At 60.3% G+C, this 15,936-nt stretch overlaps 2 protein-coding genes across 2 annotated transcripts in view; both read left to right on the top strand.

Moving 5' to 3' along the window:
* Positions 1–4,099: 4,099 nt before the first annotated feature.
* On the top strand, positions 4,100–7,195 carry Krt35 (keratin 35). The gene is made up of 7 exons (XM_010635471.2): positions 4,100–4,561; positions 5,077–5,159; positions 5,314–5,470; positions 5,545–5,706; positions 5,954–6,079; positions 6,488–6,708; positions 6,973–7,195. The coding sequence occupies exons 1-7, from the start codon at positions 4,100–4,102 to the stop codon at positions 7,118–7,120; spliced, it is 1,359 nt and encodes a 452-aa protein (XP_010633773.1). The 3' UTR covers positions 7,121–7,195.
* Positions 7,196–10,914: 3,719 nt separating this feature from the next.
* The window catches only part of LOC104870121 (keratin, type I cuticular Ha2-like), a 27,330-nt gene continuing 22,308 nt past the window's right edge, over positions 10,915–15,936 (top strand). The window contains exons 1-6 of the mRNA XM_010635544.2: positions 10,915–11,396; positions 11,792–11,874; positions 12,035–12,191; positions 13,021–13,182; positions 13,256–13,381; positions 14,083–14,303. Of these exons, the coding sequence (XP_010633846.2) occupies positions 11,169–11,396; positions 11,792–11,874; positions 12,035–12,191; positions 13,021–13,182; positions 13,256–13,381; positions 14,083–14,303 (977 nt within the window). The 5' untranslated portion in view covers positions 10,915–11,168. The remainder of the gene's footprint in view (positions 11,397–11,791; positions 11,875–12,034; positions 12,192–13,020; positions 13,183–13,255; positions 13,382–14,082; positions 14,304–15,936) is intronic.

The raw sequence follows: 15,936 nt of genomic DNA, 5'->3' as shown, positions 1-15,936 counted from the left end.
AGTGCTAGGAAGAGGCAGAAGGATTAAAGATATTTAATACTGGGGATCCGCAGGCCCCAGCCTCTCTGGTTGGGCACTGGCCACAGCCGCAGCTCGGCCTTGCCCTGGGCGCCCCTTCGGGACCCTTCCTGCAGCCGGCAGTCTCCCCTCTTTGCTTCCCATTGTCTCCCCGCTCGCCCAGATCCTGCGTCACTGCTGCCTGACATGGGGAGAGTCTAGGGGTGGGGGACAGCTCCCAGGGTTCTGCTGGCCTTGCCTTGTAGGTCCGGACTGGGTCATTCCCTGGCACCCCACCGACCAGAGAAGTCGGGGCCCCAGGCTGACTCTTGGACCCCACCTTGTTCTCCAGTTGAGAACACAGGCTCAGAGCAGGCAGGGGGGAGACGGGGCCGGCACCGAGGTATCTGGGTCTGCCTGTGGGCCCGCTCGGGAGGCCAAGCCAGGTCTTGCCACGAGAAAGGCCAGCCCCGGTGTGGCACCTCCCGCTGGACCAGCCAGTGGTGTGGCCAAAGGGCTTCGGGGAAGGCTGGGTGCAGGCAGGAAGGGCCCGTGCTGCGTGGGGCCTGTGCTGCCCCTCTGCCCCTCTGCAGGGTGCCTGCTTCCTGGGACTCTGCTGGTCTCAGCAGTTCCACCCATGAAGTGGGGCAGCCAGGAGGTTCCAGGGGGCCAAGTGGCCCCGGACGTGGTGGGCGCTAGTGTTGGCATTAGGTGAAAAGTCAGTTTGTGGGGAGCACCCGCATCAGCACCTGCCTTCCCTGGTCCAGTTTCTGGAATATCAGCAGGAAGAGGGCAAGGAGCATTCTACCCCGCGAAATCCCCCCAAGTGACCAAGGGACTTACTTCACAGTGGCTGACCTTTTTTGTCCTTTTTGGAAGTGACATCATACTCATCCACATATCTCATGCACGGATGGGTCAAAGGCGAAAGTCTATACTTCACTCAGAGCAAACCCCGGGCCAGCTGATGCCAGGTTCGGAGCAGCCGGACCCCTGGTGACCAACGGCCCAGTTCCCCTGAGCTCCGGGCTGGGTGTGGCGACCCCTCCCACGCTCCCAGGATTGGCCCGGGGGTGACAGGAGCTCGGATGAGCAGGCCTGGCGCTCTGCAGAGTGGGAGCAAGATCGAAGACTTTGCAGGGCTGGGATTTGATGGAAACCACCAGAGAAGGGCAGAAAAGGGGAAAGGCCCCATCTGAGCAGAGCGCAAAGATTGGGAAGGAAAGTTCTTAGGGAACCTGCCAAACAGTGTCTGTGATCACTGGCAGTGGATTATTTTGTTCTTTTAAAAAGAACGCTAAGAAAGCGGAGAAGCAGACCAGGACGATCGACAGGGTACTCTCTAGCTTTAAGAACACAACTTAAGTGTTTTTTAAAATCACGTTATCTAAAAAATCTTGTCAAGAATCTTTAGCCACACCTTTAGCTCTGGTCGGCCGACGGCACTGTGCCCCTTGGACAGATGCCTTTTGCTCCCTGCCACAGACCTGGTGGTCGGGCAGGTGCTGGTCCTGGCACAGACACCTGCTCCCTCCGGGGCTGGGAGCCTCAGGCTCTTCATCTGCGAGAGCAGGAGCGGGAAGACTTTTTGTCACCCTTCTGCACTCGCTGTTTCTTTCCTTTCCTTCCTGCTCCCCCTTTTCGTATTCTCAAAACACTTTGGTTTCTTTGCGTAACACGTTACCTCGGGCAAACTGTGTGTTCATGGCCGCTGTCACTGTGGGACACCCAGGAGCCCAGCTCCGTGCAGGGCAGCACAGAGGTTTCAAAAGCAGCCCCAGTCCATCCCCAGCGCAGCCCCTCCTGGTGTCCTGGGGAGATGGGCAGAAGGGCAAGGTGTTTGGAGGACGGCCGCTGACAGGTGGACAAAGGCCCCCACCAGCCACTGCCACGGCGCTCGAGTTGGGAGGGCACAGTGGGCTCAGGGAGGAGGGCTGGCTGGGCCTGCAGGAGTCTGCACACTTCTGTCTGCAGCGGGGCTGTGGGGTGCATGTGCAGGGCCGACCGCACCTGACCGGGTGCTCAGTCTGCCGACTCTCCTGCCCGCTAGATGTGAGGCCCTGGCAGGCTCCTGTAATACTCCAAGCCTCAGTTTACTCATCTGTGAATTAGGCCCATCGGCCATGTGGGTCTCAACAAGTTGCTGAATTCGAGACTGAGCATTCAGAGTCGAGCACCCCTCATTGGCCTCTGCACAGCACAGGCGTGGAGCCCTGCCTGGGAGCCCACGTATTACCCCTGGGGCATGGGGTGTGGGGCTTCCCTAGCCTCCCTGCTGCAGCTTCTCGGGTCTTATGGCCCCAGGGTGGGCCGTGCAAGCGCTCAGAAAGCCCCAGCTCAGCAGAGCTGAGTGCACCTTGCACCTACGGGTGGGGGAGAGAGGCACTGCACAGGCTCTGGGCTTGGCCCTGCCCTCTGCACTCAGGCCTGGACATCCAGGGAGGAGGCTGAGACAGCCATGGGACCTAAGATTATGCTGGGCAAGGGCTGGGCACACCAGCTCCAGTGTGGGAAGGGCAAGGTGACTCATGAGGGCGCTGTCTCTGAGCGTCCCCAACCAATGTGCCTGACCAGGGGACAGTGGCCTGTGTGCCCGAGCCCATCCACACACCTTAGTGACAGGTGGCTTGACGTCATCAGTCTCAGCACTGGGCAGCACCTGCGTGGGGGACTGGACGTCACAGCAGCTGGCCCAGGGAGCACCTACTGGGCGCAGGTGTTGCTTGAGATTCCCCAGACTCACTCCTTGTGGCAACCTTGGGGAGCAGGGACTGTTATTTTCTCCCCACGTCACAGAGGAGGAAATAGAGAGAGAAGTGAAATCATTCAGTCCGTGGCAAGGCTGGGATTTAAACCCACAGGTCCCGCGGTCACCATGGTGCTGTGTTCCGGGACACCCGTGGGTGTGGTGCCTGTCCCTGTCAGGCCCTTCTGTTCTCTGCGGCTGTTGTCAAGTCCAGCAGCCAGCACAGGACCCAGGCTTGGCTGGGGGCCCTGAGCAAGTGCTCACCATCCCTGAGTCTTGGTCCCTTCAGCTCGCAATGGGGACCCTAAGTTCAGGTGAGCAGAGCAGTTCTGGGGATGAGGGGAAAGGTGTGAGAGGTGCTGAGTGCCCGCTTCCCTGCTGGCCCTCGGTGCACCATGGCTGCCCTTAGAGGAAGACGATCGGTTCCACAGAGTCCCACAGGGCTCCCAGTGTCTCCTGCAGGTCCCGCTTGGTCCTTCGTAGATGCCTTGCTGAGCCTTTCGGTCCCCTCTCGGCCACCCGCCTCCCAGCAGAGTCATGACCGGAAAGGGCAGGCTCTATGTCCGTGCTTCAAGGCTCCTCCCCTCCCTGCGGGATCGAGCCAGAAGACTTCTTCATTGTTCACCCAAGGCCGGGGAAGATGTGCCCCACTAGACACGGGTCTAGGTATCACCAGGGGCAGGTGCCTGGTGAACTGGCCTCTGGTCACTTTGGCTGGAGCTAGGGCTCTGTCACCAGAATGGACCTCCTAGCCAGGGAGGGATCTGCCCCTCAACAGGCCATGGGTTGGGGTTGGCCAGTTGTCTATGGAAGCCCAGGCTGGAGGGCTCCTTGTAGTACATTAAAACCAGCACCGTCCTGGGAAACAGGGAGAATGGGTCACCCTGGCAAGGTCGCCTTCTCTGTCCCTTAGCTCAGGAAGGCTGGAAGTCCCCTACCCCTGCTCTTCCCTCCGAGCCAGTCCAGCAGAGGGGATGAAGCCAGAGGAGGCAGGATGGCGGTGGACTCCCACGCAGGCTTAACGAGGGGGCTGAGGCCCCGCCCTGATGACAGGCCCTTTGAAGAGCTGGGGAGACTGTCTTCCCAGGGAAACAGGCGGTGGGAGTGAGTCTCTCCACAGCCGCCTGTCCAACGGGGCTCCCGTTTTATGAGGCCGGGAAATGTTCACGGGAAGCTAACTAACAGCTTAATGAGGGGTTCTGATAGAAAGTGGAATTAACTTTAATGAGGAGAAAGCACTTTGTAAGGCCCAACCAACGCCCACTGGGGCAGAGGTATAAATCCCGGCCGAGGGCTGTTTCTGGGCCAGGACGTCTGGTACCAGACATCCACCACTCACGTCTGGCGGCCGTGGCCATGGCTTCCAAATGCCTCAAGGCCAGCTTCTCCACGGGGTCCCTCAAGAGTCCTGGAGGGGCTGCAGGGGGCTCCACTCGCGTGGCCACCATGTACTCCAGCAGCTCCTGCAAGCTGCCCCGTGGGCCCCGCAGCTTCTCCGTGTGCCCCGCAGGTCTGGGCAGAAGCAGCTTCGGGGCTGCCAGCTGCCTCCCCGCTCCCTGCTTCCCCGCTGGGGGCTTTGCCGCCAGCTATGGTGTGGCCGGGGGCTGGTTTGGGGAGGGCGTCCTCACAGGCAGCGAGAAGGAGACCATGCAGTCCCTGAACGACCGGCTGGCCAGCTACCTGGAGAAGGTGCGGCAGCTGGAGCGGGAGAACTCGGAGCTGGAGGGCCGCATCCGTGAGTGGTGCGAGCAGCAGGTGCCCTACATGTGCCCGGACTACCAGGCCTACTTCCGCACCATCGAGGAGCTGCAGAAGAAGGTGAGGGGCCGGGGGCTGTGGCTGCGCCGCAGAGAACATGCAGGAGAATGCCGGAGCTTGGCTGCTCCACTGGCCCTGGGCACAACGACTAGAGCTGGAACTTCAGGATGCGCTCTAGGCAGCCGGCGGGCTGTGTGACCTGCGTACTGCTGACGCTTTCCGAGTTTTAAGTTCCCTTGTTGTCAAGCCCCAGTCCCTGAGAGTCACAGCTGCGTGTGGAGAGGGAACATTTAGGACCAGAGGGCTGCTGTCGGCATGACTGGAAGGCAGGAAGGGAGGAAGAAGCCTCATCGTACCAGGCCAGGCCTTCTGTCCGGCTCAGGGCTACAGGTCATAGATGGCTTTGTTAGGGGGACCTTGGAGGTCCACAGTCCGATCCTACAGCTGCCTAGGAGCCCCGTGGGAGTTCAGGGCCTGCAAGCACCTCCCTCCAGGGGCAGCACCTGCCAGCTCTGGGAGTACCCAGCAGCAGAAATGTCCTTACGTGTGTTGAAGTCACCTCTCTATGTCCCCAGACCCTGTGCAGCAAGGCAGAGAACGCCAGGCTGGTGGTGCAGATTGACAATGCCAAGCTGGCTGCGGACGACTTCAGGACCAAGTGAGTGCGTGGCTTACCTGGGCTGGGGCTGGCGGATCCCTGAGGCCGGCGCCCAGTGTGGAGGCCTGAAGGAGGACCCACGCCGGGCTGGTCTGGGGCAGGAGCCAAGTGCACAAGGAAATGCAGTTGCAGGTTCCCTGTTCTGCGCCTGCAGGTACGAGACAGAGCTGTCCCTGCGGCAGCTGGTGGAGTCGGACATCAATGGCCTTCGCAGGATCCTGGATGACCTGACCCTGTGCAAGGCCGACCTGGAGGCGCAGGTGGAGTCGCTGAAGGAGGAGCTGCTGTGCCTCAAGAAGAACCACGAGGAGGTGGGGACGGGCAGCAGGTGAGCATGGGAGGCAGCCACCTGGGAACTTAGTGCTGACCTTGGCCTGTTCTGCAGGAAGTGAACTCCCTGCGCTGCCAGCTTGGCAACCGGCTCAATGTGGAGGTGGACGCAGCCCCACCTGTGGACCTGAACCGTGTTCTGGATGAGATGCGGTGCCAGTACGAGACCCTGGTGGAGAACAACCGCCGGGAGGCAGAGGACTGGTTCGACACCCAGGTAGGAACAGAGCACTGTCAGGTTGCACAGAGGTGATGGTGGTGCTAAGCCAGGAGACCGCAGTTCGAGTCACGCTGCTAGGACCTCAATGTGCCACCTCAGGCCAGATGCCGTCCTCTGTGCATCGAAGATGGCAGGACTGAGCTGGGCTGGGGACGGAGTCCTGGACTCCTGGTTCTAAACAGCTCTGCGGACCTTTGGGGCCTAGCCCCGTGGCTCCTGACCAAGTCCTGTGTGTGGGTTGCAGACCGAGGAGCTGAACCAGCAGGTGGTGTCGAGCTCGGAGCAGCTGCAGGGCTGCCAGGCGGAGATCATTGAGCTGCGGCGCACGGTCAACGCCCTGGAGATCGAGCTGCAGGCGCAGCAGAGCATGGTGAGCCCCACAGCCCACAGACCCCAGCTGCACGTCCTGACCGCAGGCAGGCACCGGGGTTCAGGGCTGGGGCTTTAGGGCTTCTCTGAACTAGGCAGGGATGAGGGCTGAGCCCAGTCTCATGTGCCAGTGGGAAAAGACCAGATGCCCAGAGCCACTGACACATGCCCGCTGTGGCTCCTGTCTTCGGGCTGTGGTCAGCTGCCCCGAGGTGCCACAAACAGGGGTCCCCTCAGGGGGCGGCTGCTACAGCATCGGGTTTGCAAATGAAACGCCTCACGGTGTTTGTCATTGTTCCAAGTGATTCTGAGTTCCTGTCCTCGGGTGCTGAGGCCTTCCTCAGAGCCAGAGGCTCCCCCTTGCTCCCTCCTGGTCTAACTTCTTCCTCCACGACCCTTGCCTTCTCAGAGAGATGCTCTGGAGTCCACCCTGGTGGAGACTGAGGCCCGCTACGGCTCGCAGCTGGCCCAGATGCAGGGCCTGATTGGCAGCGTGGAGTCGCAGCTGGCGGAGATCCGGGCTGACCTGGAGCGGCAGAACCAGGAATACCAGGTGCTGCTGGACGTGCGGGCGCGGCTGGAGTGTGAGATCAACACGTACCGGGGCCTGCTGGACAGCGAGGACTGCAAGTGAGTGCAGCTGCAGGGTCACTGCTGCCTCCCAAGTCCTGGGGAGTCAGCGTGGGCCGGGAGGCGCTCGAAACCTGGTCAGTGTCATCCCGGGACTCCAGCCGGCCCCTTCCTCTATGGGTCTCTGTGTCCTCTGTGGGGGAGAGGAAAGGGGCGGGATTAGGTGACTCGAAGGTGCCTCCCAGTCTGCACATTCTGGGATCTGCTTGGGGACACAGCACAGCAAGTGCAAGTCACAGTAACCTGTCTCCTTCACTCTCCTAGGCTCCCCGGCAACCCATGTGCCCCTGACCATGCACCCTCCAAGTCCTGCCTGCCTTGTCTGCCTCCCTCCTCCTGCAGTCCTGGCACCGCCCGCACCACCTGCAGCCCCCGCCCTGTTTGTGTGCCCTGCCCCGGCGGCCGCTTCTGAGCATGGCTGACCTGGAAGGCCCAGGCCCCTGTGTCCAGGGTTGGACCTGGATTCTACTCACCCCGACTCACAGCCCTTATCTCCTTTCTCCGTCCGGAGCCCGGGTCCAGCCCCGGGAGAGCTTGCTGCAGAGCTGCACCTCAGTTTCTCAGAGCTGGGCATGAAGGCCGCTGCCCTGATGGCCGTGACTCCCAGCATGGCAGAGGCACAGGGTCTCTGCCCTCTGCTAGCTCCCGGGTCAGCTTGGCTTCCTGTGTGTTTGGGAGACTGATGTGTGGCACAGGCTCCCATTGGTGGAACAATAAAGTGCATTTGCTCTGGGTCATGTGGTTCCTGGCTGGGCTCAGTGGGTGACTTGGCTGATTAAGTGCGATCCTGGGGACAACAGTCACCGTGTCCCTGATCGGGGTGGGCAGAGGCCGACAGTGAGGAAGAGCTCTCTCCAGGGTTTGGACCCCGTGTGGACTGCGATGTAGGGTCTGCACTTAGGGCACTTTCCGGGGTGCGGTCATATCACCCCTCTTTCCTTGCCACCCGGTCACGAATCCCTTCCAACTTTCTGTCACATGCAAGAGACAGTGTGCCTGCCCTCGGGACTTGCCCCTAGAACCCGAGGGTCCTTGCGCTGGGGACCTGCTGTGTTTCTAAGGGACACAGCATTCGGCGAGTACCCGATGAGTGGGCTCTGCTCGTGTCCAGACAGCCTCTCCTAACAGACAGGGCCGATTCCAAGTCCTGCTGGGGGTTCAAGGGCGGACTGAGGGCTGCCCGTCCCTAGAGGGCTGTGTGTGTTTCAGTGATGGCAAGGATGCTTGGGAAGGGGCCTCGGTGACATCAGGGGGCCGTGACAGCACCGGGCTGCATAACAGAGTGGGAAAGGGGCTGCCCCGCGCAGCCGAGCCCCGCCCCGTGGGCGTCTGGCCGGTTTCCCTGAGCTCACTGCGGCCCAGCTCCCTGCAGCCTGTACTGTCCCAGCTGTCTTCTCCGTGGCTTTCCTGGGGCTCAGGCTCCTAGAGGGAGTCGGCGATCTAGGGCCATTGTCCCCCGAACCTTGGTGGGCTCCGGCAGGGGCAGGCAGGTGGCAGGGCTGACCTGCGTGGGAGGGACAGGAAGGAAGTGCGCGTGCTGCAGTTTTCCCGTCCCACCTTGGAGGTGCAGGGTCAGGGCCTCAGTGTGGGGAAGGGGCTGACCCCAACGCTGGCTTAGTGTGCTGCCTCCACCCTCACCCCTTTCCCGCTGGGGTGCATGGGACCTGGAACTTGCCTTGTCCGTTGGAAAGTATGCTCTGAACGCAGCAGACTCAGGCTGCGGTGGGTGCTGGGAGCCCTCATGTTTGCTCTCTGCCTCGCCCACCATCATTGGGCGCCGAAGTCTCCCAAGGGCAAGAGCCTCCTGTGTTTGGGGGCTGGCCATGGAATCAGACTGGGTTTGAGTCCCAGGCCCAGCTCCAAGTGGGCACAGGAGCACCAGCAGGCCACCATCCCTTTCTGTGCCTCCAGTTCCTCCCGAGCAAGGTAGAGACCGTGACACATGTGGTCCTGTAACGTCCCCAGTCCCTGGCTGAGGGCCACGGGCACCTGAAGACTGGTCCGCGCCAATCCTTTCGGCTGGGTGCCTGGTCCGCAGCTACACTTTCCACGTCTGGAATTTCACTTCTGTGGTTTCCGTCCAGGCAGCAACAGTACCCAAGATAAAGCAGGCCAGCTAGAGTGGACAGGCAGTGAGTGGGTGTGGTATGGAGTCCCAGCTCTGGCCGGTTGTGGGGGACACCATGGTCGGCAGGACACGATGCCCCCATGGCTCACAGCCCTGTGAGGTCAGTTTTCTGTAAGTCACACACTTCCTGATGGCACAAGCCCCTCCCAGACCCATCTCAGCTTCCTTCCTGATGGAAATAAGAGCTGCAGCGTCACTGTGACCTCTCAGGCTTGTGCTTTGCCACTGTGACCTGGTTTCCAGGCAGCCAGGGGTTCTTGGCCTTGCCTGCCCAGTGCGACCCTCCGCGGAGAGCTTCAGAAATGACTGATGCCTGCTCGGACCGCCAGCCGCGCTGCTTCAGTGGGTTGTGCTGGGATGTGGGACAGCTGGGTTTGGCCACATACCTGGGAGTGCAGGAGGGCTCAGGGCGCCTTTGATCACGTGCACAGATCTGACCACACCTGCCTTTTCACCCCTTTGATTTCAAGTGTTTGAACCGCATGCTAAATTTCAGTTATATTTTTATTTCCAAAGAAAGGTTTTTGTTCTTGGTTTGTTCCTCTTTTCTAACATGCAATTCTTTTTTTTTTTTTGTTTTTTGGTACCGGGGATCAAACGCAGGACCTTGTGCTTGCAAGGCAGGCCCAGGGCCACTGATCTAAATCACCAGCCTGATTCTTCTTTCAGGGAAGTAACTCCACACTCCTCTCCAAGGTCATTTTGTACTTATATACACATAGACGCATGCATGTACGTGATTCTGTTTTGTTCCTGTTTTCCCTAATTCCCCTCTTTACTGTTATATTCATTTATTTGTTTTGTCTCCATTTTTAAGACTGGAAGCTTCTTTCAAAGAAGAAACCAAAGTGAGGGATTTTGTAATTAAATCCTTTCAGTCATCATGAAGACACTGATGCCCAGAGAATCAGAGTGTCTTTCCACCCCAGAGAGGCGAAGTGACTTTCCCAAGGTCAAGGGGCAAGTTAGAAGGCATCAAATGTCTCTATTCTGACTTTTCTAGGCAATGAAAGGTCTGCACGGTGTTTTTCCTTACCCGCTCCACCCGGCTGGATTTCAGCTGGGACTGCGCATGTCCGGTTCCCTGGCTTAGCTCTGCCCGGGCTGCAGGGCGTCTCCTCAAGGAGCTGATGCGCCCTGCTTCTGTTCTCTGGGGCTCCAGCGTGAGCCTCCTGTCCACCAGTGCAGGAGGGAAAAGCAGTCAGCTCCAGCCTGCTCCTGGACCACAGGCCTTTGTCCTCCACAGCCCTGGGCGTCCCTGAGTAGGTGCTGTGCCTGTCCCCAGGAGGCGTGCATGACACTGACCTGCTTTCCCAGGGGAGCGGCTACCCAACCGACAAGACGACCCGATTCCTAGGCTCTCTGTCTGTGTCTCGGTCTCTACTAAAGTTTTATTAGTGCATGTGTGCTGTGCACGATGCGTGGATTCATTATGAGGAGCTGGTGCATGTACACAACATGTCGTCTTTCTTTTTACGTCCCCTCCTGTTCCCTCCTACCACCTCTTGGTCGTCTTCCCATTTGAAAAAGGTCTCTCTCCCTGTTTCCTGTCGTCTGTCTTTCATTTTGTTCTTTATGTATGCTGTGGGCTTCTCGTGTAAGAAACCACCTACTACCGAGTCTCATGTGTCTGATCTGTCTCTTCTCCCACTTGGTGGCAGATGACAGTTTGGAGGCCTGGGGGGGTCTTTTCCCTGTCTTCCCAGACAGATGCCACCGTTGGTCATCCACAGACTTCTTGTTAAAGGTCGGGCCTCCTCCCACAGGGTCTACCTCTCTGCTGATGGGCTGCCCTCCCCGGGGCAGGGGCGGGTTGGCACAGAGGACAGGGCAGACACACCCCAGTAATGAGGGCCCTGACACAGAGGTGACCTTTTGAAGATGTGTCTGGAAGCTCTCACCTGGTGATCAATGACAGGAGCCCCGAGTCCTGCTTGAGCCAAATGACAAGTTTGGTCTCTTTTATGAGGAGAGGGACTTCTCATTGGAAACCAATTACAAATTAATGAGCAGCTTGCTCGGGCTGAGTGTAAACATCAGGGCCCCCCCAGGATGACTTTCTAGCACGAGTTCCCTGATTCCACGGGTATAAAAAGGCCCAGGCGGGATGTGGCCGCAGATGTCCTGGTAGTGGTGTCGCAGGAGAAAGTGCCCAGCTTCACATCTAAACCTTTGCTGATCTCTGCTGGGAGCTTCCCTGTCCAGTGGAAGCCGCTGACCCGAGCTGTGGGTGGTCTTCCTCTGCTGGCCTACTGCCTGCCGCCCGCCACCTGTCTCTCCCAGGGCCACCTGTCCGGCTCCTGGTCCGGCAGCCCGCAGCACCTCTGGCTCCATGGGCTCCTATACGCGGCACTATGAGGTTTCCTATCCACAAAACGATCGGGAAACCCTGCAGTTCCTGAACGACCGCCTGGCCAGCTACCTGGACAGGGTGCGGCAGCTGGAGCGGGAAAACGAGGAGGTGGAGCGGCGCCTCCAGGAGGCCAACCAGCAGCCACAAGCAGGGAAGAGCAATGGTTACCAGTCCTACTTCCGTGTCATCGAGGAGCTGCAGCAGAAGGTGCGGGCCAGCAGCAGACCCTGTTGGCGGGAGCTGGCCTTCCGGATCTGAGCCTCACCGATTCCGTGAGCCAGCCCCAGGGCTTGAGCACTGCAGATCGCCCAGTCCAGGAGTCCCTTCAGCTCTCCAGGCCTCAGTTTCCACGTGTATAGAAGGGGGTAGCAATGGTCCTTCTCCAACGGGGCTGTCGAGAGGACAGGGTCGATGCAGGTCAGGAGCTGGGCTGTCCCTGGGTGCTTGACGAATCTGGCCCAGGCTGTCCAGGGAGAGGCAGCTGTCTAAGTCTGCCCTGGAGCTCCAGGAAGAGGGCTGCCTCTGCGGCTCTCTTCACCTTTCCAGGTTTTTCCTCCTCCTCCTCTCCGGGACTAACTCCCTCCGTGGGTCTCGGCCTGCAGATTCTGTTAACCAAGGCAGACAACACCAGGATGCTGGTGCACATCGATAACGCCAAACTGGCTGCCGACGACTTCAGGACCAAGTGAGTGCGGGTGGGGGATGGGAGCCTGCGGGGCCTCTCCCCAGTCTCGGGCGGTCTCTCAGCTCCTCCGAGGAGCAGCGCTGGAAGGTGCCACGGCCCCGGGCCTCCCCGCTTCTGTATGCAGTTCCGGCCCTCGCAGGCTGACCCTGACCTTGTGCAGGTACCAGTCGGAGCTGTCCCTGCGGCAGGTGGTGGAGTGGGACATCCACGGCCTGCGCAGGATCCTGGATGACCTGACCCTGTGCAAGGCCGGCCTGGAGGCGCAGGTGGAGTCGCTGAAGGAGGAGCTGCTGTCCCTCAAGAAGAGCCACGAGGAGGTGAGCCCGGAAGTGAGGCTGGAAGATGGGGTCTGGGGTGGGAGAGTTGTGGGTGGCGGCTCCAGGCCTGCCACTTAACGTTTCTGGGACTTGGCCCAGTCCCCGTCAGTGCTCTGTGCCCCTCGTGGGCAGCACAGGGAGAGCGGGCAGAGCCTGGGTTCTTCTTTTCTGTCTCCACCCTTGCTCCCCCTTTGTGTCTGTCTCCCGAAGGCACAGGGCAGCACTTAGCGTTCTCCGTCCCGATCTCCCGCAGGTCCTGGGGTGTCCCACAGTCCCCTGGGGCCCTGGTGCCTGTTCCTCTTCCCCTGAGTTAATTCTCAGCCTCTTGCTTGGGATCTGAGTGAATGCGCATCTCTGCTCCTGGCTGGGTTCCTCGGGCTGAGCACAGAGCAGCGGCCCGTCAGCCGTGCTCCCTGGGTGCCCTTGGGCACGTGACTCACCCGCTTCCCCCGGAGAGCTGGGCACCACACCAAGGAGCCACTAATGAGGCAGCTGCACACACCTGCGGGAGGCCTCCAAGACAACTTTCTCTCGTGGGCACCTACGCCCGGGGAGTGGCCACTCTCACTAGGCCTTGAAGCCAGGGCTGGAAGCCTGCTGTGCCAGGCTCCTTCCCGATGAGCGTGCTGGGCGGTGGCAGAAGCCCACGTGGGCCACACCAACACTGCCACTGTCCTGGCTCCCACCCCAGTGACAGGAGGTGGTGTCTTGGGGTGTCCCCCGGGGCCCTGAGAGCCTCAGCATCCATGTGGCACTTCCACGTCTCCCTGGAGGTGAGCTGGCCGGGACTGGTGGTTTTCTTACTTGTCCGGGTCTTGTGGCTTCTCAGGAAGTGGCTCAGCTCCAAAGCCAGCTCGGGGACCGGCTGAACATCGAGGTGGCTGCTGCGCCCCCTGTGGACCTGACCCGCGTGCTGGAGGAGATGAGGCACCAGTATGAGGCTGTGGTGGAGACCAACCGTAGGGACGCGGAGCAGTGGTTCAGCACGCAGGTGGGCGCCTCTCCTCTCCTGGATCCTCGGGACCCCCAGAAGGGCCCCCAGCCATCTCTGTGCTTTCCCACAGATGGAGGAGCTGAACCAGCAGGTGGCCACCAGCTCGGCACAACTTCAGAACTACCAGGAGGACATTATCGACCTGAAGCGCTCAGCCAACATTCTGGAGATTGAGCTGCAGGCCCAGAACAGTCTGGTGAGCGCCTCCCTGCCTCTGGGTCTGGGGCAGCACCACACTCAGGGACAGGCTGTGGGGAGGCCAGGAGGCTGGGTCTCACCACCGTGGATGCCCCCGCTAATGTCCCTGGAGGGAGGGTTGTCCCAAGAGTCAGCTCAGAGACGAAAGGACCAGGGGACGGATTGTTCTGTGGGTCAGGGGGACCCTCTCCAACATGTTCTGCAAGCCGGGGGCTTCCCCACATAGTCTGCCCTTCCAAATCCCAGTTCAGCATCGCCCATAGGGACGGAAATAGTCCTGATGTCCAGGTTCTTCTCAGGAAAAGCTGAGCCAAATTCTCTGCAGATGGGACCTGGGTCTGGGATTTCTGTGACCCGCATGTACAGCCAGGGTTGAAAACCACCGTCTTAGGTGGTGTCTGCCCTAGGAGAGTTTCTCATCCAAAGCCTGAAGCCAGCCTGAGGTTGTAGAAGAGAGATGGGATTTAGGACCAGACCTGGGACTTGAGTTCAAATCCCGGTTCCATCACATATCAGGTGTCTAACCTTGAGTGAGTCGCTGTCTTTCCTCAGTTCCCAGGGAAGCTCAGTGACAAAGAGTGACTTAGGTAAGCAGGGATCATGCCCAACACACACACACACTCTCTCTCTCTCTTACACAGAGGCCACAGACTGTGGAAAGTAGTCACTCGCCACAGCTGGGTCTCTCCTTCGTCTTAGAGGGACTCCCTGGAGAACACGCTAAACGAGACCAAGGCCCGCTACGGCTCGCAGCTGGCCCAGATGCAGGGCCTGATCGGCAGCGTGGAGTCGCAGCTGGTGGAGATCCGGGCTGACCTGGAGCGGCAGAACCAGGAGTACCAGGTGCTGCTGGATGTGCGGGCGCGGCTGGAGTGCGAGATCAACACGTACCGGGGCCTGCTGGACAGCGAGGACTTCAAGTGAGTGGGTCTGGGGTGGCGCTGTGTGTGCGAGGGCTTGGGAGGTCACGGGAAGCAACTGGTCCACCCTCGGGGGACATCAGCTCGGACCCCTGTCCCGAGTGAGAAGCCACGGGAACGTTCCGCAAAGGCCGGGCGGTCAGCCTGAACCTGGCCACGGGAGACTGCTGTGGACGAACTCCTTCCGGCTGTGTGGAGGGCGGCAGGCACTGGTCACCGTCAAATCGTTTGTGTGCATTGTCGAGACAGGCAGAACCGGGGTTGATCTGGGGACTCTGAGAGGACCACGGGCAGCTTAACGTGGCTCTTTCCACAGAGAGACACAGGGGTCACACAGGCGGGAGGAGCCACCACCTTTTATTTTTATTGGCAAGTGAGAGGCCTTGCTTTTTTTTTTAAGGTAGGAAAGACCGCATCATTTCCTCAGCAAGTGGTAAACCCTAGAACGGAGAGACGACAGGGTATTTTGGGGCCCTGGCCTTGGCTGGCACACGGTGATGCCCAGGGAGCATTCCTCCTGCAAGGCAGTGAGCACTGACAGCCGTGTTTCAAGACGGTCACCCCGAGGGCAGCGAGGAGAACCGAGTTGGGGAACGCGGGGAGCCGGGCAGGACATGTGGCTGTCACGGTGCAGGGCACCGCTGGGCTGTGGACGCCAGGGGCTGTCTGGCTGTAGCCATTCCCTGGGCTATGTTTGCCCTGGCTTCTCTGCCCTTCTGAGTCCTGTTTTTTGGAGGTGCTGGGGATGGAACCCGGGGCCTCCTGGGAACAAGCTTCACCCCAGCGCCATCATCAGGAATCTTATCCTCCCAGGCAGGTGCGGCACAGTCAGACGTGCGGAGGGCCAGGCACCAGCTGTAGGCCTGCCTCAGTCACAGGTGCTGCAGACTCTGGGGCTGGCGCCTCATCCGAGGGGTTAAACAAGCCGGCAGTGTGAATTAAAAAAAAAAAAAAAAGCTAAATTATCCAGATTAAAACCTTTTTTCTTTTTGGTGCCAGAGAAATGAATCCATTTCAGGCTGCACGGGGGTTCTGGGATGCCCATTTGGCTTCTGAGTGACTCCATGCTGCTCCTGGGCTTGAGCCCAGCCTGCTGCGTTTCCTTCTGGGCTGGGTCCACCCCACAGCCTTCTGTCTTTTCCTCTTTTTCAACACATTCTTACTAAGCCCGGCCTGGGCCGGGGAGGCAGGGTGGGTGCATCCTGGGTGCGGCCTCAGGGCCTGAGGGGAGACAGCCACACCGAAGAGTTACCAGCCGCCCTGGGAGGGGGCTCTGGGGCCACTGTGCGGTTCGGAGGCGGTGGACGCTTCCGGGAGGGTGTGGTAGTTGGGTTGGACTCTTGGGGCCCAGAAGACGCGCAGCGGGGAGGGAAGAAAGGAGGGCGAGAGCCCGGGCGCGGGCAGCGCGGTCTTGGGAGGAGTGGCAGACGGTCCGGGGTGTCAGGACGGTGGGGTGGGGCCGATCAGACTGGCAACCAAAGGGGGCCATGCCGGAAGCCACGCTGGCGATGGTGCGGACGGGCGGAGTGGGGGAGGGACCCATATGCCACCACGAGGGAGGTCAGGACGAGGGGAGCCTGGGGTCAAGCGGGACAGCGGGCCGCGGGGGAGGCGTCCGGGGTAGGGTCCGCGA

The sequence above is a fragment of the Fukomys damarensis genome, unplaced genomic scaffold, assembly GCF_012274545.1.
Source record: "Fukomys damarensis isolate Sample0158 unplaced genomic scaffold, DMR_v1.0_HiC HiC_scaffold_13, whole genome shotgun sequence".
NCBI lineage: Eukaryota > Metazoa > Chordata > Mammalia > Rodentia > Bathyergidae > Fukomys > Fukomys damarensis.
Note: the sequence above shows the minus strand (reverse complement) of the source record. Positions and strands in the feature narration are given on the sequence as shown.

Bases quoted from the DNA above. Each gene is read 5' to 3' on its own strand.
- Krt35 (XM_010635471.2), top strand. From the start codon at position 4,100: ATGGCTTCCAAATGCCTCAAGGCCAGCTTCTCCACGGGGTCCCTCAAG. The intron at 5,707-5,953 runs GTAGGAACAGAG...TGTGGGTTGCAG, and splicing joins AGGACTGGTTCGACACCCAG to ACCGAGGAGCTGAACCAGCA. The intron at 6,080-6,487 runs GTGAGCCCCACA...TTGCCTTCTCAG, and splicing joins TGCAGGCGCAGCAGAGCATG to AGAGATGCTCTGGAGTCCAC.